A 22,318-nucleotide genomic window follows, 5' to 3' on the forward strand; every position below is an offset into this window, starting at 1 on the left:
GGAGTGTGAAGAAAAAATAAAAAATAAAATAAAAAAAGAGGATGATCAACAGAGGCGGCTAATGCACTTTGAGTTACCAGTGTGCACATGGGGCAGTAAAACTCACACTTGTCCATCAGGGGCATATGTGGAGCCGGTAATGTTGAACTCTTTGAGAGAGCAGCTGTTTCCATTTGCCTGATCAACAATGAACATCTGCAACAAAAAAAAAAAACCATTAAAAAAAAAAAAAAAAAAAAAAAACCCCAAACAAGGTCTCTACCAGCAGGTGGCAGAACAATCCGCTACAGAACACGTCTTATGTTTGAAAACATTCCTACTCCACCTGACCTGGATATACCAGCACAAAAGATGTAAACACTTTATATGACACTCACTTACAAGTGAACCCGAGTTCAGAAGGGGCTTTAAAACCCCTCCAAAAATACTGAAACATAAGCAAACGAGCATTAAGGATATTTTTAAGCACAGAGGACAATCAGATCCCCCGGACTTGTCAAGAAAGAGAAGAGAATAAAAGAGATGAGAGCGAGTGGGATGGTAAAGTGGAACAGTGTTCCTGCTGTAGTGCTAAAACCCAGCGGACAACAGTCGAAAGATGGAGACAGACGTGTGTGTGGGGGAGAGAGAACGAGACAGGCATTAATCTCTAAGGCGCTGGGCACTGCTGAGAATGAAGGCATTAGCAGCAGAAAAAAAAAAAACTCAAATATGAAATGCATCTAAGCTATCAGATAGTGAGAAACAGGGAAAAATGTGATAGAAAAACAAAACCAAACTAGTTAACACTTTCTCAAGAAAAAGCTAGAGGTGCTTGGGTGGCAAAACACGCTGATACCGTGGTGTTGACGTGATTTTTAGCATGTTTCCATGCACTTTTTTAAAAAACAAATACATTTCCCTGACATTTACATGACCTTCACAATAATTTGAGGAAAGATCATTTAACCAGATGAGAACTGAGTCACTAATGAATCATTCAGGCCATTTTGAACCCAGAACTGGTTTGAACAATTCCCTGAAAGAAACCGACTCAGAAGAACAAAATCAACCACATTTTACACAACGAGCACAACTAGCTAATTACGTATTTTAGAACTCCATGCAAATATAAATGTTGTATCTGAATACAACTAGAAATGTATATACACAAGTCTGGAAATTTTTTTGTTGCCCACCATGTAAAAATTCTACCAAGGCCAATGTATCGGCCAAGATTTTGCATTGCTTTTTTTTTTTGCCATTGTCCAAATTTTTTCCTGTTTTGCTTAACTAGGTCTGTTATTTTGACAGCTCTGGGACTTTTACTCTGACAGCACCAAAAGCATTTACTAGAAAGCAACGCACACGGTTGCTTACTGTGTTTACTTCCTTTTTGTTTTATGTTTCTAGCAAATTATTTATGAAAATACACTAATAGGATTACGGTGTCAAGAAGTGAAATAAATGCTTATTTTACAATGGCTATTTTTTCAAATGCATTTCTTTCTTTTTTTTAGTAAATATGATGTAAAATAAATATACTTTTAATTGTAGCACTTGTTTAAAATTAAATGTATATATATATATATATATAAGATTAGTGGAATTGTGTGTCTGTAGCAGAAACGGTGCAGGATGGCTTACACGTTTAATACAAGTACAAGTTTAATGCTTAGGGTTAGGGTTAACAAGATTACATTCCTTCTGTTGAAATGTGGCTAATTTTAGATGCACCCTTCCCATATAGTATTATTTTAGACAGTCGAGGCAAACGGGACATTTAGGGTAAAGATTATTTTGGTTTAGCCACATCCTGAGCATTCACAGAAATCATCTCTATTAAGAATAAAAACAAGCCTGGTACTAACTTCAACCTTTATAAGGCAGAAAACAGATTGAAATCAGCAGCACCACACGTTTAGCTTGTATGCATGCAAAGTACAGCCCACAGCGAAGGAGCTGCTGTGGCTCACAGACACATCTCACACACAAGGTCAGTTATGCAACACTACTGCAAGTAACTGACTACCGCATACTGATCAGCTCTCACAGTAAAGGTGGAAAAGAACAGACAGAGAAGAACAGATGAGGGGGAAGATAAAAGTTGAGAGGAGGAAAGTACAAGATGAGGGGGAGATAATAAAATAAACCATGTCGTCCTTTGAAATGAATCCTCCTGTCAAACAGGAAAACAACATAAAAGCAAATCCAGAGGCAAACTGGGGTGGTCCAACACAAGGTCATGAGGAACGCAAAGATGAAACAAAATTATTAATCATGCCAATATCAAAGCTGCAGTTTAACAGTTTTCCCACGACTTTCATTTGAGGCACATACTAATGATAAATCATTAGCATTACGAGCGCATCTTTTTTTTTTTATTCATGAGTATTTTCAGCCAATTGTTTGCAGTAATATTGCTCTCGGTTCTTGGCTGAACCCCAGCCCGCAAATTTCTAAACAATAACAGACTCACTGTTGTCAATGATTGAAATTATGGGCTAAACAGAATTTGTAATAGCAGGGGTTGTAAGTTATTATTTCCTCTTTGATGAGCCCTGAAGCTGCTCACTTCCATCGGCTAGAATATTCCCAGCATTCTTACCCTGCAAACGGACATCTGGTTGGTGGTCAGGGTGCCGGTCTTGTCCGAGCAGATGACAGAGGTGCAGCCGAGGGTCTCCACAGAGGGCAGCGAGCGTACGATGGCGTTCTTCTTGGCCATGCGACGGGTACCCAGAGCCAGGCAGGTGGTGATGACAGCGGGCAGGCCTTCGGGGATGGCGGCCACAGCCAGTGCGACAGCGATCTTGAAGTAGTACACGGCCCCGCGGATCCACGAGCCACCGTGAACAGGATCGTTGAAGTGTCCGATGTTGATGATCCACACAGCGATGCAGATGAGTGAGATGACCTTGGAGAGCTGCTGGCCGAACTCATCCAGTTTCTGCTGCAGCGGCGTGCGTTCCTGCTCCGTGGATGCCATCTCGTCACGGATTTTGCCGATTTCGGTGTTCACACCTGTGGCGACCACAACGCCTATTGCTTTGCCTGCAGCGATGTTGGTACCCTGTAAACATAAGGTAAAGTGAGTTTTAAAAGGTATAAATTATGATCATATTCAATATAAACAACCTTTAAGTTTACTAGGAAATTAAGTTTTCTGTAACAAAATTTGTCCTAAACCATGCAGATAAAGATGCACAAATCAGACAATATTCAATATAAATATATATATTTTTTAATTGGACTCTACCACTACTGGATATTTCACTGTTCATGCTTGTTTACATCTAGATTACCCTTGCCATCATTTACTGTTTTTCTTAAAAACATTAATAATAATAATAATAATAATAATAATAATAATAATAATAATAGTGTTTAAATGTAATTTTAAAATTTGTATTACAAATGTTGTGTGATGCCTGTATCATTAGTTTTTAAAAGTTTTAATTTTTATTTTAGGCAACACAGTATACGTTTTAATATCGGCCATTATGATCTGTAACATGAAAATAAATAAATATCGGCTCATCAGTTTCAACCATAATTTTAAAATACAAATTCCGTACATCTGGACAAAAATAACCATTTTGTTTATATATAGATTTATATTTGTTAAATGTTATTCCAGATATTAATGTCAATATACAATTATATAGTAAGATTTATATTAGCGTTCAAACGTTTGGGGAATTTGTTATTTTTAATTGAAAAATTAATAAATACTTTTATTCAGCAAGGACGACAAATTTCAAACTTAACAGTAAACACATTTATAATGGTACAAAAGCTTTTCAGATTAATTTTTTAAAAATAAAAGCATCTCTTTTCAACTTTTTATTCATTCATCAAATAATGCTGAATAAAAATTTACAATTTTCCACAAAAATATTAAGCAGCACAACGGACTTCAACATTAATGACAGTAAAGAAATGTTTCTTGAGCAGCAAATCAGAATCATTAGAATGATTTCTGTAAGGATCACGTGACACTGAAGACTGGAGTAATGGCTGCTGAAAACTTAGCTTTTCCTATCACAGGTAATAAATGACATTTTAAAATACAAAAAGGTTTTGTTTTTTCTAATAAATACTGCCTTGGTGAGCATTAGAGATTTACAAAGCCCAAACCTTTAAACAGTACCATACTTGAATTTTTTTGGAAAAAAAGAAGAATCTAACTCTAAATATGAGCACAAATAATAACAAGGTCTGCATTAATCAGGCACCACAAGTAATAAGCTGACAGCAGTCATCAGAGGTGTGACTTACAGAGAAGAGCATGTTCTTCTTGTCCTGGTTCACAGCACGAGGGTCAGGGACAGGGTCTGTATGCTTGATTACTGACACAGATTCTCCTGTGAAGACACAGATGACAAGTTGGTGAAATCAAAAATATACTACTACCTGACTGCCCTCTAAGTGTAGAGTAGTACAAGAGGATCAGGTTAGTAGTTCATCAGGCAGGAGGCCACATTTAAGTCCTTGATGGGCATTTGTGTAATTGCTTAAACGGTTCAGTACTGGTCAGGATGGCAAAGAATCCCAACAAAAAAAAAAAGCCATGGATGGGGCAGCTAAAAGATGTGGAGAAGTCGAACAGACCGTTACCAATTAAGGCAGTGAAACAAGACCTGACTCCTACAAGAGCACTTCCTTTCTGTCTTTCCCTCTTACTGGACTGCAGAAACTGAGCACAGCTGACCTCCCTTCAAAATAAGAAGCACTTCTCAGAAAAGACAAAACTCATTTTTCCACCTCATATTAACTACTGAACTGACTTTATAAGGTGGCTTACTGTGGCAATGTTTCCTGCACCGCTGTTCAACGGAATGTCTGCGTTGCTGAATTTACCGCAACACCAAAAACCAAAGTTTTGTGATTACATAAAAGGATACTGTGGAATTATACCAAAAAAAAGGACTATACATCTTTGATTGTGTTGTCTTCGCTGAACAACATGTAGTATTAAGGCTGCAAAAATTAGACCTGGGTAGAAAAATACTGTCATAAGGTTACATTTTCTTTGACACAAAGTCAAAAATGGACACACAAAATAACAAATGCTATATGCACTCCACTTACTTCCATTCATGTTCATGCAAATCCAGGAGAAATGCAAGCACATGAGTAGCAGGTCAGCCTTGTACTAAGTTTAGTGAACTCTAGGCAGATATTCGCATTATGAAAAGATTTGACCACAACATCACACATTAACCTCTCAGCGCAGTACAAACTAAGAATACAAATTTCAAAGTCACATATAGACTGCTAGAGAAAAGTGAAGTAGATTCAACATTTTGAATTCAGAATTTGTAGTATTTAAACACTTTAAATTTATTTCATGCTACACGGGATTCGTTATTTATTAAAAACAGAATCCCTAGAGTGCGTTATCATATCCTGTTGCTGATAAAACTTAGTATTTTCACCTGCGTCACCTTCAAAAAGTCAACTTGGATTAGTAAAAGCATTGTTCTCACCTGTTAGAATGGACTGGTCCACCCTCAGGGTTGTTGACTTGATTGAAGTCAAGCGAATGTCAGCAGGAACTTTGTCACCCACTAAAAGGAAACAAAAACATGCTGTTAGATGGAGATAAATCCAGTGCTTGAAGTGTACAAGGCCAACCAAAATAACACTGTCATGCCGTTCCAAATTTATAAGAACATATCAAACAGCAATAAAAGAGCCAGAACACTTCAGAAGAAAGGTACAAGCAAAGCAAGACACTTTCAAATGTCAAGTTGAAACCATGAACCACCAAGAAAGAAGCTCTTGAATCTCAAGTATCGGCTTTACACCTAATGGCTTGGCAATTGATGATAATAGATTGTGCTTTCAAAGGATGAAATGAAGACCAAAAAAAATCACCACTCCCCTAAAAAGAAAACCATACAAACCATGTTATCATGAGGTGGTTGGGTTTAAATTTCAGCAGTTTTTTCAGAAACCTTTTAAGGAGCACTTCCTACGTTCTTAAGCAAGCTTCACAAAACAAAATATCACAAGAATTATGGCAATGCTTCATCTCATCCAGACCTTTTTAAGTCACACAGTAGGATCATCTCAGCATCTACAGATACTGTTGTGAAGCTGCAGATCACCAGCACTTGGCACCTATATTCGAGAAAAGCCTCCAACAACATTTTTCTGGACAGGACCTACACTGAAGAGGTTAATGAACAGCATCAAAAGCTTTGAAACGTTCTTGTTCGACAAAAATAGACTCCGCTTCAGTCTTTCCACAAACAGAGAGGGGTTCAGTAATTGCTACTAGGAAAAGAGCAAATGTAAATACCTTAATCTTTTCCAAACAAATCTCTTAATGAATAAGACGGCGGATACTTGAGCTCCCTAAAACACTTGACGTTTATTAGTCATTTGAGATGGCGTCCGTTTGAATCTGCTGCTTGACGTGTAAAATCGAGTTTATGAAAAGCCAGGCAATGACGAAGAATCTTTTCACAGGATGTTCTAGGTGGAAAGAACTTCAAATAACCTGAGGATAATGTCCTGGATGCTTTGCCTTTTCTGGACTACGTTTTCACCAACCTGCAAGCGCACTGATAGGCCTCTATGCCCCTTTTAATGGAGTGGAAGACATGACGGGTGGTATCAGAACAACAACCGACACAGGTCCTAAAATGGAAAAGCTATTTTGATATGAACTTTGGTGCACGGTCAAGCTAACACTCAACGTAAACAGATTTTGTTTGAGATGAGACTATTAGTGCATAGAATGTAGAGATACTTACAAACTATATATAGTTGACATATCACATTTTGTGCAATATATTACATGTATTGCCACTGAACATTCTTAATCAGATTTATTCACCACAAACTTGGACGGTAAAGTGCACTCAGTGTTGCTCTAAGTTATTGAAAATAAAAACTATGATCCAATTTTTAAAAATACACATTCAAAATGACCCTAAACTAAACTAAAGAATGTGGAACATAATCCCGATATATAGCTCAAGTTAAAAAAAAAAAAAAAAGGTCATGTAACAGGGTAACCTACTTTTAGGTAGACAAGGAGAGGATGTTTTGTAAGAATAGATCGTAGAAAAATCATTTTTGGAGCGTTTAATATTTTTATAACATCGGTTAATGGCAAGAGTTAAAGTTAAAAACTGCACAAGCCTCAGGCTTTTTAATTAAAAGAATGCTCAAAAACATCTTCAAAGGCCAGCTATGCCATAAAGCTTAGCGTTTTATTATCGATCCCTTGATGATTTCATCTAATGGTGCTCAGAGAGACAAGTACCAATCCAAAACATAAAAATCAAGGTCACTTTTACTCAATCAAATTAAGGAAGTTAAAAAGCTAACTGAGAGCAAGTGGTTGTGTCGTACTTGCTGCTAATGGGGGGGGTGGAAGCAAACCGTCAAAACACTCCTCAGTGCACTTAAAGGAACGCTTCAGCTACATCCTCTTCCTGAGGAACAGCATAGGGCCTCATTTAGGTTGTGATACCAGTTGCAGCAATTCCAAGTGAAAGTTATTCACTGGTAAACCATGTGGTCTTAACTCCACATGATATTCACCTTTGGATGATCAAGCCATACAATCAGAAAGAGTCTGTACTGTTAAATAGTCAAATAAATTACAGTAGATGACTTAAAAGTAGCCTAGATGGTAGCTAGCTATGTTTTTAGCTATTTCTATGTGGTTGCTAGGGTATTATGGGTGGTTTCTAGGTGGTAAAGTCAAAGGAGCCAACCCTATTTCTCAATTATACTCTGGTCACTAGATATAGCTCAGGTCCCTCTTACAAAGGACATGTTATCCACCAAACAAAACCTTCTATCCCAGGTTTATTAATAATAATAAAAAATAAATAAACCACAACACCCTTAGCAAAGGCAACTAAAAAAGTTAAATTAAATTTAAAGGAGTAGTTCACTTCAAGAATGAAAATTTCCTTAAAATTTACTAACGCCCATGCAGGCCTGTAGCCAGCTAGGAGTTCAAAAAAAATTTGTTCTCTGAATGACTAATTTGGTGTTAATCTCCTCATGTGAATGTCTGCGTGTATGTTCCAGCTATTATAAGCGTTTTTTTAACTTTAGAAAGTTAACAATGTTGATAGTTACGGTTTAGGGTCGGTGATATCTTTATCTTATATGCAAGAGATTTTAAATAATTTCGGTTTATTTTTATTTATTCTTAATAGCAATATCTGGCAACACTGTATCGCCGGCACTTAAACTGCCAGTAATCAAAAAAGCCCATGGACAAGTAAATTACAGACAGGATACGACATTCGGTAAGGGAAACACACACACACACAAAAAAAGCATTATTATCTGTCAGAAATGTTATCAACGTTGTCAAATACAGTTGCATTTAACACTAGTGCAGAGATCTGTAGAACAAGTAGGTTACAGAATGAAAGTCTATGCCAAGTCATTCAGTATAGTAGTTACATTTTCACAAATCATGCTATAAACATTCATAAGAGCACTAGACAAAGTTATCAGCTATACAGCAATGGTCATAAATAAAAACTATAACAGCAATATGTATTGTTGCATGAATAATAAACAACTGATAAAATTATCCACCCCATAACTATAGAAAAGTATTACCCTATTTATTGCATCAAAATTTGTTATGATTAAAAAATGTTCATCCCTCCAAAACAAAGAAAACATCTTTCACAAACATCTACATTTCTGTCTATTTTAAAGTGTTAGTGTATATAATGAGTTGTATTTATAGGAGTTATTATAGCACAATTCTATAATAAGGGGGTCATTATAGCAGTTATAAACTTACAGTATATAGTTATTATCCAACTAAAGATTGGTCATTTTCTAAAAAAAAAAGGAAATAAAAATTACATACTTTTTAACCACAAATGCTTGTCTTGCACTAGCTGTGTGATGAGCATGTAACCTGGTTTAAAAAAGTAGGTAATTGCGAAAAACTCCATCTCATTTTCTCCTTCAACTTCAAAATCTTCTTAAATCAGTTTTACCTTTTGTTTGTAAAGGGAATTTGACTTTCTTTGCACGTTCGCTTTGCAAACACTAGCTCGATACGTCCGCCTACATCACGTGTGCGTGATTACATAATCAGTCGAGCTAGTGCAAGACAAGCATTTGTGATTTAAAAAGTATATAAGTTTGTATTTTTCTTTGAAAATGACCGATCGTTTTGTTAGATAAGACACTTATTCCTTGGCTGGGATCATGTAGAGCCCTTTGAAGCAGCACTGAAACTGCAATTTGGGCCTTCAACCCGTTGACCGCCATTGAAGTCCACTATATGGAAGAAAATGCTGGAATGTTTTCCTCAAAAACCTTAATTTCTTTTTGACTGAAGAAAGACATGAACGTCTTTGGTGACATGGGGGTGAGTAAATAATCAGGAAATTTTCATTCTAGAAGTGAAATACAAGCATGCATCACTGGTTGACATTAGCTCATATTTTCTTGGGAAAACGTAAGGGACATCTTGACCGCTAGCATGTTAGTAAGCAAACTTTAGGGAGGTCTAATCCCTTCTTCAAAGGGAGCATTAACAGTTCCTTGCATTGTCCCTGATTGCCTTTGGCTGGTTTGCGTAAAGAACGCTCCCTCCCAGCAGTCTTAATTTGCTGGAGCTCCCTTGGGGCTCTTCTCAAGGGAACCGACATCGAGAGGCCGCAAGTGCAGTGAAGACCCAATCACGTAAACACACAGGGCCGGATATGCTCCCTGTCATACAGACAACTTGTCCTCCAAAAGCCTCTTCCCACTGTTGCTGATGGGACCGAATGGGCGGACAGCAAGAGAGGACAAAGAGCAGAACACCTCCCCTTCAAACATGAGGGGGGAAAAAAATTTAAAAAAGAAAAAAAAGTGTGCAGCCATCTGGCTCACTGATTATTTATCTCTTCAAATCTGGTCGACTCTTAACTGCACATCCTGTCTCTGTCCTTCATTCACGCTCTTGCTCGCTCTCCACTGGGACGGGGTGGTCGTTTAGGCTACAGGCCTGCAGTAAGGTCATGTCGCAGAGTTTTACGCACAATGAAACGCCCCACCTGAGTGATTGCAGAGTAACCTCGATTTAGTACTTTTAAGGACGATTCCCATGAGTCAGAGCCATAACCATAGCAAAGGAAACAATCTTGGTTCATTAGCAGAGCGGCGCAGTAAATTTAGAAGCTGGAGGACCGCAAAAAGTGTGTCGCTAAGAGGAAGACGACATTAATTTGTGGACAGGAAGTAATACAATGAATATAAAACCACAAAAGCTAGCCTACACTGGCTGCTTGTCACTTTCTCCCAGACGTGATCGGCATTCACACTGCAGTAGTTAGCATGTGGCAAAGGCAGTTGGATAATGTTTCTGCTGCTTTCCATTACCCCTTTTTAAGGTCAATTCCTCAAGTGACTTGCATCAGCATTGTCCCCATCCCCCAGCATCCTCCTGCGATTAGTCTCCCTGGCTAATGTCTCACTACACTGATGTCCCTCAAGGTGAGGCCTCGATTAAGAGAAGAGTGACAGAGAAAAAGAGGCAACACCTAAATGTGACTGATTCAGCAGTTGAGATCAAATGTTAATGTGCAGTCATAGTAAAATATTAGATTTCATACATTTTAGCTCTCTTTGACACACAGAACCTGTAGTTTAATGTTTCAAGTTCTTATTGTCCGTTTCAAGACAGAATACCGAATTTGCAATGTAAGAGAATTAGTGACATTTTCTAATCTATCATCAGTTTACAAGCCTACACCAAAGAGGCGTTTACACTGCAAAACATTTTTCATTTTCCAGGTTAAACTTCTAAAATTCTTGAAATAAGATCAATTTTCTTGAGAAGCAACACTGCATAAGATAAAGCCTGTTTCATAGATTGTAGCTTTCACACATGTATTTTGTCTTACTGCACTGCTAGATTTTGTCCACTTGTTTAAGTATTAAGTTAAAAATAAGAAGAAAATCACCATACAGTAGTAATCATAAACTCTGTTTTCCAAAAAAAAAAATAAAAATAGATAAATAAAAATCACTGGTCAAATATAAATTATGCAATGTCAAACCTTTAAGCCACAGAGTGGAAAAAAACCCAACAAACTTGGCAACCCTGATTTAAGATACAATTTATGAAAACAAGTTTTAATATCTTATAATTATTATATAATGTATATAAATTACTTGAAGTGTTGCATATTATTTTAACAATTTCTAGAAATATTTTCATTGGAAATCAAGTCAAAAATATCTAATTAAAGTGTTTTAAAGAAAGATAACAGGAAATCCATTAGCATGCCGATTCATAAACTGATTCAATTTCCTGAAACTACCAATTTCTGGAGCTCCCTATGAAGACATGTTCTCAAAACAGAAGTGCTAAAAAAGGCATAATGGGCGACGACTTTAAGACTTTTAAAAATCCATTCAGTTCAGCATTGGCAACAAATCTCTGAAACAAAGAGCTTTCCCTGCATTTTGAAAGAGGATATACGCACAACTAAACGGTCAATTATCGCTGCTGGTCTGCAGATGACAGGATACACCTCCCAGGTCCAACAGATCAGATATTTGGAATTTGAGACAGCATGATGGCATCATTTTACATGCTATCAGCTGGCAGATGTACAAAAGACACCGATAATGACGTGGAGATTATGAGAGGCGGCCATCTCCAGCAAAGGCCTGCAAGGTCATTCTTCCATGAGAGTAAAGTGAAACAAAAGCAGCTACATGGACCAGAGTTTATGACTCACCTTCTTAAGAGCCAAGGCAGGCAAAAAAACCTCTACTACACCCATTTAGCAAGATGACGCAGATGTTGACAGGGTAACGGGACCAAGGGATGGGGCTTCAGTGCTGCTATGCTAGGATTTAGATCAGCTGTTATTGTTCTCAAATTGCTGGAGGATTTAAGGTGTAACTTATGCCTTTAGCACAAACAATGTTGATGTTTAATAACTGAAAGTTAGACGTATGTTCAAACACAATCTTAAATATGATTGACAGTATAAACAATGCAACTCAGAATGTAGCAAGTTTATATACAGTTACACTGCTATATAAAACTTTGGTCGGTATGACATTTATTCAATAAAAAAAAACAGCAACAATATGACAATATACAGTATTTTATAACATAATATATTACTTTGTTACATTATTTAATGAATCCTTGCTGAATAAAATATTTCTTCCAAAAAAATAAAAATAAAAAGATAAAACAACTCAGCCTAAAGCACTTGCATGACATTTTAGAAGGACAAATTATTGCCTTAGCTTGACTGAAATTGAAGTGCATATAAACATTTTTATTTCCCTGCGTCATGCGTTTGCGTCACATTCCAAGCCCTGCGGGTTTGATTAAACATACGTCACGCAGACCTCACGAGGGAACAGATGATCATCGCTTTTCAAACATCACTGCACCATCTACTGAAGGACAGTTCGGTGACCTCTGAGCAGAGGCTGGAGGATGCACGTGGATGCTGAAAATTCACTTGAAATCAGCTGTGAGCTCTGGTGTCGCTCGATAGCGAAGCTGCACAGCTGCTGCCTCTAGACGGACACTTAACATTCCACTCACGAGACTCTCTTTCCCCCCTGCAGTCACCTCCCTCTTTGTTTCCTTCGCTCCCTTCACCACCATCTATCCGCTACACTGTTTGTCTCCATGCACAAAGGGTTAACCCAAATCCATTTACCCAGCTTTATCCTTCCTATACAGGAGTTTTAGAGAACCAGACCCCTTTATGACCTCTCTCTCCCCTTCACCAGGAGAAAAAGGAATGCAGTTCTTTCTCTCTCTCTCTCTCTCTCTCCCCATCTCTGACTGCAGCAGCAACGAAACGGTGCTGTAGAGTGACGCAGGACAGCAGTATTTAAACCCCAGTAACACAGGAAAAGACTTTTCCCCCTTCCTTCCTAAAGTGCCTTAGATTTAAGCTCTGTAAGGAAAAATAGGTTTAGGAAAAAAATTGTTGCAAATGGGGCTCCGGACTGTGACTAAACGGATTGCAAAATAACTGCTTTTTTGTTGTTAACTTAAAATCTAGTCACCACTGGCAAGACTCAGGAAGCCTAAATGTAGAAGCACACAAAGTTTAATCAAATATAATCATGTTAGAATATGCTTCCTGCATGCAACTATGAATGCAGCACGAGTCCGATTCATAAAAATGTCTCATGAATTGATTTTTTAATTTTTTTTGAAAAGCCAGTCAAAAATGTCTAAAAAATGTAATCCTTAAATTTGCTTGTGCATTAGCAGTTTGAATTAGAATTAGCTTTTACTCCATTCGTAACTTATTTCTTAGTTGTCCAATTCAAAATCAACCAGGAACCGTTACTATAATACATGCTTAAATAGATTAAACAATTAACCTAAAGGAAAAACAAACAAACATTCATAGAGTTTTGTTATATCTTATTATTACTGGTTATTTAACCAATATTAACATATATGTAACAATATGAAGTCCAATTGTAAAGTTCAATCAACAGTAAGGGAAACTTTCTTTGGGTGACAAAAACCAAGTCATTTGGCTCCAAAAGTTTTATATGATTGATAGATATATATATATATAAAATATAAAAGTATAATATATAATTTTTTTTTTTTTTTTTTCCCCGTCTGGAGCCCAGCTTCTGCAAAAGCATCTTATTCAAATCCCATAACATCATCCCTTAGATATATCCTTAGCAACTCCGCCACCCACACAGAAGTACTGTGTGGAGAGTTTAATTTTGCATGACCCATCCGTTTAGGCACCCCTCACAGATTATGCAACAGGTACACTCACCTGGTTGCATTACCGCAGGGTATTAGTCAGAGCTGCGAGAACATTCGCTCCTCCAATCCCCATCCTGCTGATGGGGGCTCTGCTGCACCATGTAGCACAACCCGTTTCACCTCATCGTGACTAAGCAGCTATTTAACTCCACCTGCAGCTTTTGAGCACACACCTCAACAAGACCAGTACAGACACACGCGGTAATATGAAGGTTACACATGCGCACAGTGTAAACAGTGTGTGCCGGCCAAGCCAAAAATGAAACTCTCTTAAGGGTACTTATTATGAAGTGTTTTGGTTAGTTTAGTCACGGTGAACTGCAACTTGCACACTAGCTGAAAGAGTTTTAACAGCCGCCCAATGTGTGAAACAATGAGGAAGCGCCTAGTGACCTATTCTAGTGAGCAAAGAGACGTGTTGGTACGTGACGCAATATAGAGAGCAAGGGGCACCTCCTGATAATCCCTACACAGATGAATTCACGTGGGAACTCTAACTCAAAAGGTTAACCAAATTACAAAGTACACGACTTTTACAGTCATCTCTTCCAGGAAAATAGATCAAAAATATCGATGACTCATCTTGTATTATACAAACTATTGCCTAATAATAAATAAATAAAAAAAAAAAACCTGAATGAAAAATTAGATTGTCCCCTCCCCCTAAGTTATAAACCCCTCCTACCTTTGACTAGAAATAGTGACAAATAGCCTCATATCAGATTTTTTTTCCAAACAAATAATGGTTGCAAGTGTTTTTTGATTTTGAAGGTATTTTCAAAAATACTTTAGACAATTTAAGTTTTTTTCAGTGACTTTTTTAAATAAATTACTTTTATTCAGCAAGGATGCATTAAATTAATTACAAGTGACAGTATAGACATTTACCATGTTACAAAATATTTCAAATAAATTAACGCTGTTCTTTTAAACATTCTACTTAAAGAATCCTCAAATGTATCATGGTATAATAAGAACTGTTTGTTAAGCAGCAAATCAGCATATTAGGATGATTTCTGAAGGATCATGTGACACTGAAGACTGGAGTAACGGCTGCTGAAAATTCAGCTTTGCCATCAAAGATAAAATGCATTTTAAAACATAAAACAGATTTTGTATCAAATAAACAGACTCGGTGAGAACAAGAGACTTGTTTCTAAGTCTAATATGTATCTCCTCAACTACCTGTTTTAATAGGAAATACGTTGGCAACACAGAAAGTTGTGAAATTCAAATACCACATAAGAAAGAAAAAAGAAAAGAAAGAAAATGAAACAAAAACACAACATTAGCTCTTATTTCTCAAGCAATACAAAGTGACGGCAGTCATTAATTTCAGAAAAATTAATTTGTGGAAAAATTTGTTGAAAATGAACTTGACAAAGCAATTAGTTAATTTGTTTTCTTGAAGTGACAGCAGCGCTCTAATTGGTACTCTCTAGGAAGTCTTTACTGCAAAACCTATGAAACACGACCCGTCCAGTGGCAACCGTGTGATCGCACACAAAGGTTCAGAGAGAGTGTCACTGTAAGCCTAAACCACTGGGAAACCAGCCTGTTCACACAGCAGCCATACCATATGGATGATGGCACTGGCTGCTTTACACCTGTTGCTGTTTAGTTCCCGCTGCTGCTAAGATTTCACCGTTCACCTAGGCTGAATTTAACATTGAAAATAGTCACTTAGTTGAAATTCTTACCAGCAACTTCCACAATGTCCCCGGGTACGATGTCCCTGGCTTTGATCCTCTGTACAGTCTTCCTGTCCTGGCGATAGACCTTGCCCATCTCGGGCTCATACTCCTTGAGGGCCTCAATGGCATTTTCTGCATTTCTCTCCTGCAAGCATAACGTGAATGGAAATTAGACATTTTCATATTTCTGGGACATCCTAGTAGGCATAAGAAAGCATAATAACTTGTTAATAAAAGGGGTTTTCAAACTAGGGTAAAGGGGCCGCAAGGGGGTGGGGGGGTTGGGTCCACAGAAACATCCACAACACAGAAAAATATAAAAATAATGTAATATTTTTTTTTTTTTTAGCAAAGACACATTAAAATTAGCAAAAGTGATCTTATGTCTATTTCAAATAAATGCTGTTCTTTTGAATTAAAGAAACCTGAAAAAGATGCATCATTTTTTCCACAAAAAATAAGCAGCTCAACTGTTCACAGCATAGATAAGAAATGTTTCTTGAGCATTAAATCAGCATATCTAAATGATTTCTGAAGGATCATGATGTCACACAGATTAAATGAATAAAAGAAAAAGAAAATATTTTAATTAAAATGTTCTCTCACACTGATAGGGTTCCTCACAAACTGGATCATCGTATTTGGAGGTCTTTCACATTATAACGTTTGAAAAACCATGGTCAATCATTATTTGTATTCATGGTTTCATTAATTGTGTAATCAATCGTTTGTATTATTTGTATGTTTAATATATTTTATTAATAATAGCCAAAACAAAATTAGCCCAACTATTTCATATAGTAGAATATAGCTGTTCAAAATAATGGCGCTACACTGACGCGGAGGAGACGAATTGTTGAATAAAGTCGTTATTTTTGTTGTTTTTTGCGTACAAAAAGTATTCTCGTAGCTTCATAATGTTACTGTTGAACCACTGATGGCAGATGGACTATTTTGACGATGTCTTTCATACTTTTCTGGGCTTTGACAGTGTTAATTGCTTGCCAGTCAACGGGACAGTCACAAGCCTCCCGGTTTTCATCCAAAATATCTTAAATTGTGTTCTGAAGACGAACGAAGCTTTTACAGGTTTGGAACGACATGGGGTTAAAGTGATTAATGACAATTTTCATTTTGGGGTGGAGTAACCCTTTAAGGTGACCTTATGCTGTCAGAACAATTAATCCCTAGGGACACAATTACTAATAGTGGTAGCCTGCTTGGCCGAGCATTTGGCAGCGGACTTCCTGTGGTTTCTCTTGCATGATGGGAACACAAAGTCTTATGTCAAACAAACAAAACTAGCATGCCTAAGGGCGAAAAACCAGTTTCAAGGTCCAGACCCGGACAAATATAGGGGGAAGGGTTGTGGTCACCAAGACATTTAAGGCAATAAGCTATAAATACACACGCCACAAAAGGCAGATCAGTATCACCTCTCAACAGAAAACTAATAAGGAACTTTTTTACAAAAAATACTAACATTACTAATTGCTGAGTTTCAAGTCAGGCACCCTGCAGTAAGGTATATCACACTAAAATCATTCTAACCACAGTGATGCGCATCAGTGATAAAATTCAGATAGCTAATAAGTATACAGAAATGACCCCTGTGCATCATGTTAATGATGAGAAATAAAGCAGAGAGGGTGGAAAAGCAGATAAGAGTTACACGATTTGGCCCATGAGGCCTCGCGATTCTCATTTCACAGTTAAAATGAGCAGAACTGAAAGGAGTCTAACTCTGGAAGAACACTTTTGATTCAGACATCAATGAAGAAGCAGAGCGCGCTGCCTCAAACACACTACTTTCAAGCATGGAGTCTTTCCAACAGAATGTCCTCTGCCAAAATTAAGATTTACATTAAAGCGATTGCCAAAAGACATTAAAATCAGTGAAATAATTCATGAAATGCATTTCATTCATATAATAAGTACTCTAAGTCCACGTGGCAAGGAAATAAACCACTAAAGAAGAATATTTTGTTTACAGTGCTAAAAATAATTGACAAAAATAAACAGACACAATGTACTGTATCGTTCAAAAGTGAGAGGTTAGTAGAATTTTTTCCACATTTCTTAGAAAACAACAGTATTTATTTAAAGGGTTAGTTCACCCAAAAATTCCCCTCATGTTGTTCCAAACCCTTAAGACCTCCGTTCATCTTCGGAACACAAATTACAATATTTTTGATAAAACCCTGCATAGACAGCAAGGTTACTACCACGATCAAGGTCCAGAAACATTGTAAGGACATCGTTGACATCAGTGGTTCAACCGTAATTTTTACGAAGCTACAAGAATACTTTTTGTGTGCAAAGAAAACAAATATAACGACTATTCAACAATTCTTCTACTCATCCCGTCTCCAGTGGTGCGCATGCATCATGATACTCTCTCCACAATTGTGGCATGCCACAGCATAAGGGATGAGGAGAAGAAGAATTGTTGAATAAAGTCGTTATTTTTGTTTTTTTTGCACACTAAAAGTATTCTCGTAGCTTCGGAAAATTACGGTTGAACCACTGATGTCAACGATGTCCTTACAACTTTTCTGGACCTTGATCGTGGTAGTACCCTTGCTGTCTATGGAGGGTCAGAGAGCTCTCGGAGTTTTTATAAAAAAATATCTTAATTTGTGTTCCGAAGATAAACGAAGGTCTTACAGGTTTGGAACGACATGAGGGTGAGTAATTAATGACAGAATTTTCATTTTTGGGTGAACTATCCCTTTAAAATATAAACCTTTTATAAACATTTTCCTGTCACTACTGAACCATTTAATGCATTCTTGTTGAGTAAAAGTATTAATTTAATTTTAAAAACTAGCTGACCCCAAACTTTTGAATGGTAGTGCTGCAAATCAGACTCAGTTCTTTGCTGCAGATGTTTAATGGGCCTGTAAATCTACCAGAGCAGGTGCATGGACTGATGCTCTCTGAAATGAAGTTTGCCCTGGGCTAGCAACTGCTGCTCTCCTCTCTGATTGAAAAAGTGGCCATAGAGACCAGAGGATAATAAGTTCTCTGGCATCTCACATCACACCTGCCATTAGGGAAGCAATCCACCAAAGAACTGTAAGGGGAACACTTGTAGGCCATCTGTGAGGCAAAACTGTATGAACAACAATTCGGGAAACAGCTAAAATGATGAGCCTAATTTTACATTCCTTGTGAACATTTCCTACTAAAAGCTGGAGAAGGAAACATTGGACAAATTGTCCCTTTTGTTTAAAACCTACCATTGGAACGGTAGGGAGATTATTATTGCTCATTAATAATGTATTTATTTGATCATAAATACAGGGGGGGGGGAAACAGAAATATTGCAAAATATTTTTTGCAGTTATTTTAAAACGTAATTTATTCCTATGATGGGCAAAGCAAAATTTTTTGCAGCCATTACGCCAGTCTTCATTGTCTCATGACCCTTCAGAATGGTGTCCAAGAAGCATGTATCAGTGTTGAGGCATTAACTATTTAATGTTGAAATCCATTTTTGTGAAAACTCAGAAAGTTAAAAAAAATCTTTTTTAAACACTATAAATGTCACTTTTGGTCAATTTAATGCTCCCTTGCTGAATAAAAGTTAATTTCGTTAAAAATAATATATATATATATATATATATATATATATACCCAAACTTTTGAGCAGCAGCGTATTGAAAAACAACAACAACAAAAAAATTGCTACATTTTCATAAAGAAAAAAAAAAAATGAACAATGCATTAAATTAATGATTAAACTGCATCTATCTGTTAAAAGATAAGAATACGCTATCGTATATAAATGACCTCAAAGCTACCAGACATGGACTATAAGGCTCTTTTTTGGACTCTTTAAAGAGTTCTTTCCATTTATATACACTAATGTTATCTGTAAAACTCCAGCCCAAGGCATTCAACACTGCGTTGCTGCTGTGCCCTTTGAAGAGACCATTTGAAAAATTAGAAAACTACTAGGAGGGGACAAGGCTGAGGATTCTCAAGGCAGTCTGGGTAATGAATGGTGACTGAAATAAAATGATAGAGAGAAATCTGGGACATGAGTTTCAGGGCCGCTGAGAGGTGCTGGAGAAAATAGGGTCTTGGCTCTACGCTGGATTCCACTGGGACAGCAGGGCTATCTTTAGAAAAGGGCAGGGAAAAAACGGCCACATGTTTTCATTTTCATAACAAGGCTAACTACACTGTACAAGAAAATCTACATTCACAATATAAAAGGGTCTAAAACAAACTTGAAAGCCTGGACACAAGTGAGCTCTATCAGTGGAAAATCCAAGGTTTGGAGGACAGTAAAGCTTTAAATCCCATTATATATACTATAACAACAAATGCTATCCAATTATACTTGTACCAAGGCTGCATTTATTTAATCAAAAATACAGTAAAAACAGTAATATTGTGAAACATTACAATTTAAAATCAGTTTTCCATTTTAATACATTTATAATGAAATTAATTTTTTATGATGGCAAAGCTGAATATATAATGCTCAAGAAACATTCTTATTATTAATGACAAGTTAAAAACCGATTTTTTTCCAGTACTCTCTGATGAATAGAAAGTAAAAAAAAAAAAAATAATATATATATATATATATATATATAAAAATAGAAGTCTTTTGTAACATTATAAATACGTTTACTGTCACTTTTTCCATTTTAACACTTTAGATCATTTAAACTTACTGACCCTAAACTTTAAATGGTAATTTATAATCATCTCTCATGCAACAAATTACTCAAATATTGTTCATAAACATCTGGCAGAGCACGTCAATATGCAAAAACCAGGATTTAGCGATTATCCTTAGCAGACTCAAAGCAGTTTAAATGGGACTATCTGTAAATATCAAAACACTCCTTTGACCTTAAGTGCAAACTTAGTAACCTTACAGCTATTACTGTATTTGCACTCAGTGATATTTTATTACTTTTTCTGAAAATAAGGCAAAGCTCAAGAAAAAGTGGCCCGAACTTACCTGCCAGACACCTACGATGGCGTTGGCTATAAGAATAAGTAATATTACAAAAGGCTCCACAAATGCTGTAATGGTCTCCTCTCCCTCTTCAAACCAGGCCAGTACCTAAAAAAAAAAAATAATTAAATCAGGGTTTCATTCACATTCATATTTCCTTCATTCCAAATGACTGAAAAACATATATATACTGTACATATAAACTGTTTAGTGAGTCATGTTTTTACATTTTTTTGTACATCAAGCATGTCTCTCTATATCATGAGGCACGGCAGGAGTTGTGGCTTTATGCCATGTGTCAAAACAGACTGTCGTCAGCAACTTCACAAAGCACGACTATATTTCATGCATACCACTTCTAGGCAGTATAAGTGAGACAAAGTACTTAACGAGCCAGCTATGTGAATTTACAGGCATGCTGACACGGTCCAGACAAGGCCCAGTGAATGCTGAAGCACTACGTAATATGATCCAAATTAAGATAGACCAGCTTTCATCAATCTAGACTCTATGGGCATACCTGGGCCACACAAGAGGTCTCACTGGTCAAGTCGAGAATGTGATGGTAAAATCTAATACTCAGGCCTTTGCAAACACCAATACACAAACAGAAGCAATGTGCAGTCAGTGCATAAAACCAAAGTGAGTCTTTTAACACCAACCCACATATTCTAGTGAGGCAAAAAGCTTAGTATTCCCTATGCAGTCTCTGGAATATTGTTTCTGTAACATCCGGTTTTATCTTCCAGAGGGTACTCTAGGACAAGCTTGAGTTCTGTTCGATTAAATCCCTGACATTTTATGAGAGGTTTCCTTTGCATATCTTGGTCATCATTTTGATGATACATTCACGCTGACAAACTGTTCTTTAACAATTAGTCTAATCATAGACATGCGTCTGGTAACATCCTCTACCCCAATTTAGCTCAATGAACAGCATGGATCTATAGAGCATTATACAAACATTTGCATAATACATTATATAACAGACGAACATAATATGCATATACTACTATTAAAAGTCTGAGATAGGTTGTTTTTATTATTTAAAAAAATTGAAGTGAAAAACTTTTTCAAGCAAGGATGCATTTAATTGATCAGAAGTGACAAAGGCATTTCTAATGTTACAAAATATTTCTATTTCAACTAAATACTGTTTGTGACCAAAAAAAAATATTTAGCTGCACAACCATTTTTAACATTATAATGTGACACTGAAGATTGGAGTATTGGCTGCAGAAAATTCAGCTTTACCATCACAGGAACAAATTAAATTTTCAAATATGTTAAAATAGAAAATATTTGTTTTAAATTGTAATAATATTTGATATATCATATTACAGTCTTTGCTGTATTTTTGATCAAACAAATGCAGCCTCGGTGAGAGCAAGACTTTTCGAAAACTAAAAAAAAAAATCTTACCAACCCCAACCCAACAACAATGTATAAATATTTTTATAAAACAATTAAAATATTTTATTTCAAATAACACATTTGTTGTATATATAATAATAATACTGAGTTGTGGCAATATGTTTTGTCTTTGTAGAACAACTATAAGCCATACTACAGATGTTATACTTTTAACAGCAACATTATCAAACTCATACCAAAATACACAAGTTAAAAGTTATTTCTGGCAAAAATGATGACTTCTGAATACAAAGCACAATGACTTTTCCAAAATTCAGTCCATTAAATGAGATGCCACTCAGTCATTCAACTGACTTCAATTCTAAAAGGTTCTTGTGGAAATAGCTGTGTTTGTAAATTCCAGTTGCTGTGCTTAGTCCTGACGGGATACAATGAGCTGATTTAATAACACCCTTGCCTTGTGGGAATAACCAAGGTGAGAGTAACAGCAAGGTAATGCATCTCTACGATAGG

General features: G+C 36.6%; 1 protein-coding gene across 1 annotated transcript in view; it reads right to left on the reverse strand.

Moving 5' to 3' along the window:
• Window positions 1-22,318, reverse strand: part of atp2a2b (ATPase sarcoplasmic/endoplasmic reticulum Ca2+ transporting 2b) — a 36,991-nt gene that overhangs the window by 12,042 nt on the left and 2,631 nt on the right. Inside the window, exons 4-9 of the mRNA XM_058757792.1 lie at window positions 20,435-20,539; window positions 15,457-15,595; window positions 5,472-5,552; window positions 4,261-4,346; window positions 2,588-3,052; window positions 107-195 (exon numbers count right to left, since the gene is read on the reverse strand). Of these exons, the coding sequence (XP_058613775.1) occupies window positions 107-195; window positions 2,588-3,052; window positions 4,261-4,346; window positions 5,472-5,552; window positions 15,457-15,595; window positions 20,435-20,539 (965 nt within the window). The remainder of the gene's footprint in view (window positions 1-106; window positions 196-2,587; window positions 3,053-4,260; window positions 4,347-5,471; window positions 5,553-15,456; window positions 15,596-20,434; window positions 20,540-22,318) is intronic.

This window comes from Onychostoma macrolepis, chromosome 21 (assembly GCF_012432095.1).
Source record: "Onychostoma macrolepis isolate SWU-2019 chromosome 21, ASM1243209v1, whole genome shotgun sequence".
NCBI classification, from domain to species: Eukaryota; Metazoa; Chordata; class Actinopteri; order Cypriniformes; family Cyprinidae; genus Onychostoma; species Onychostoma macrolepis.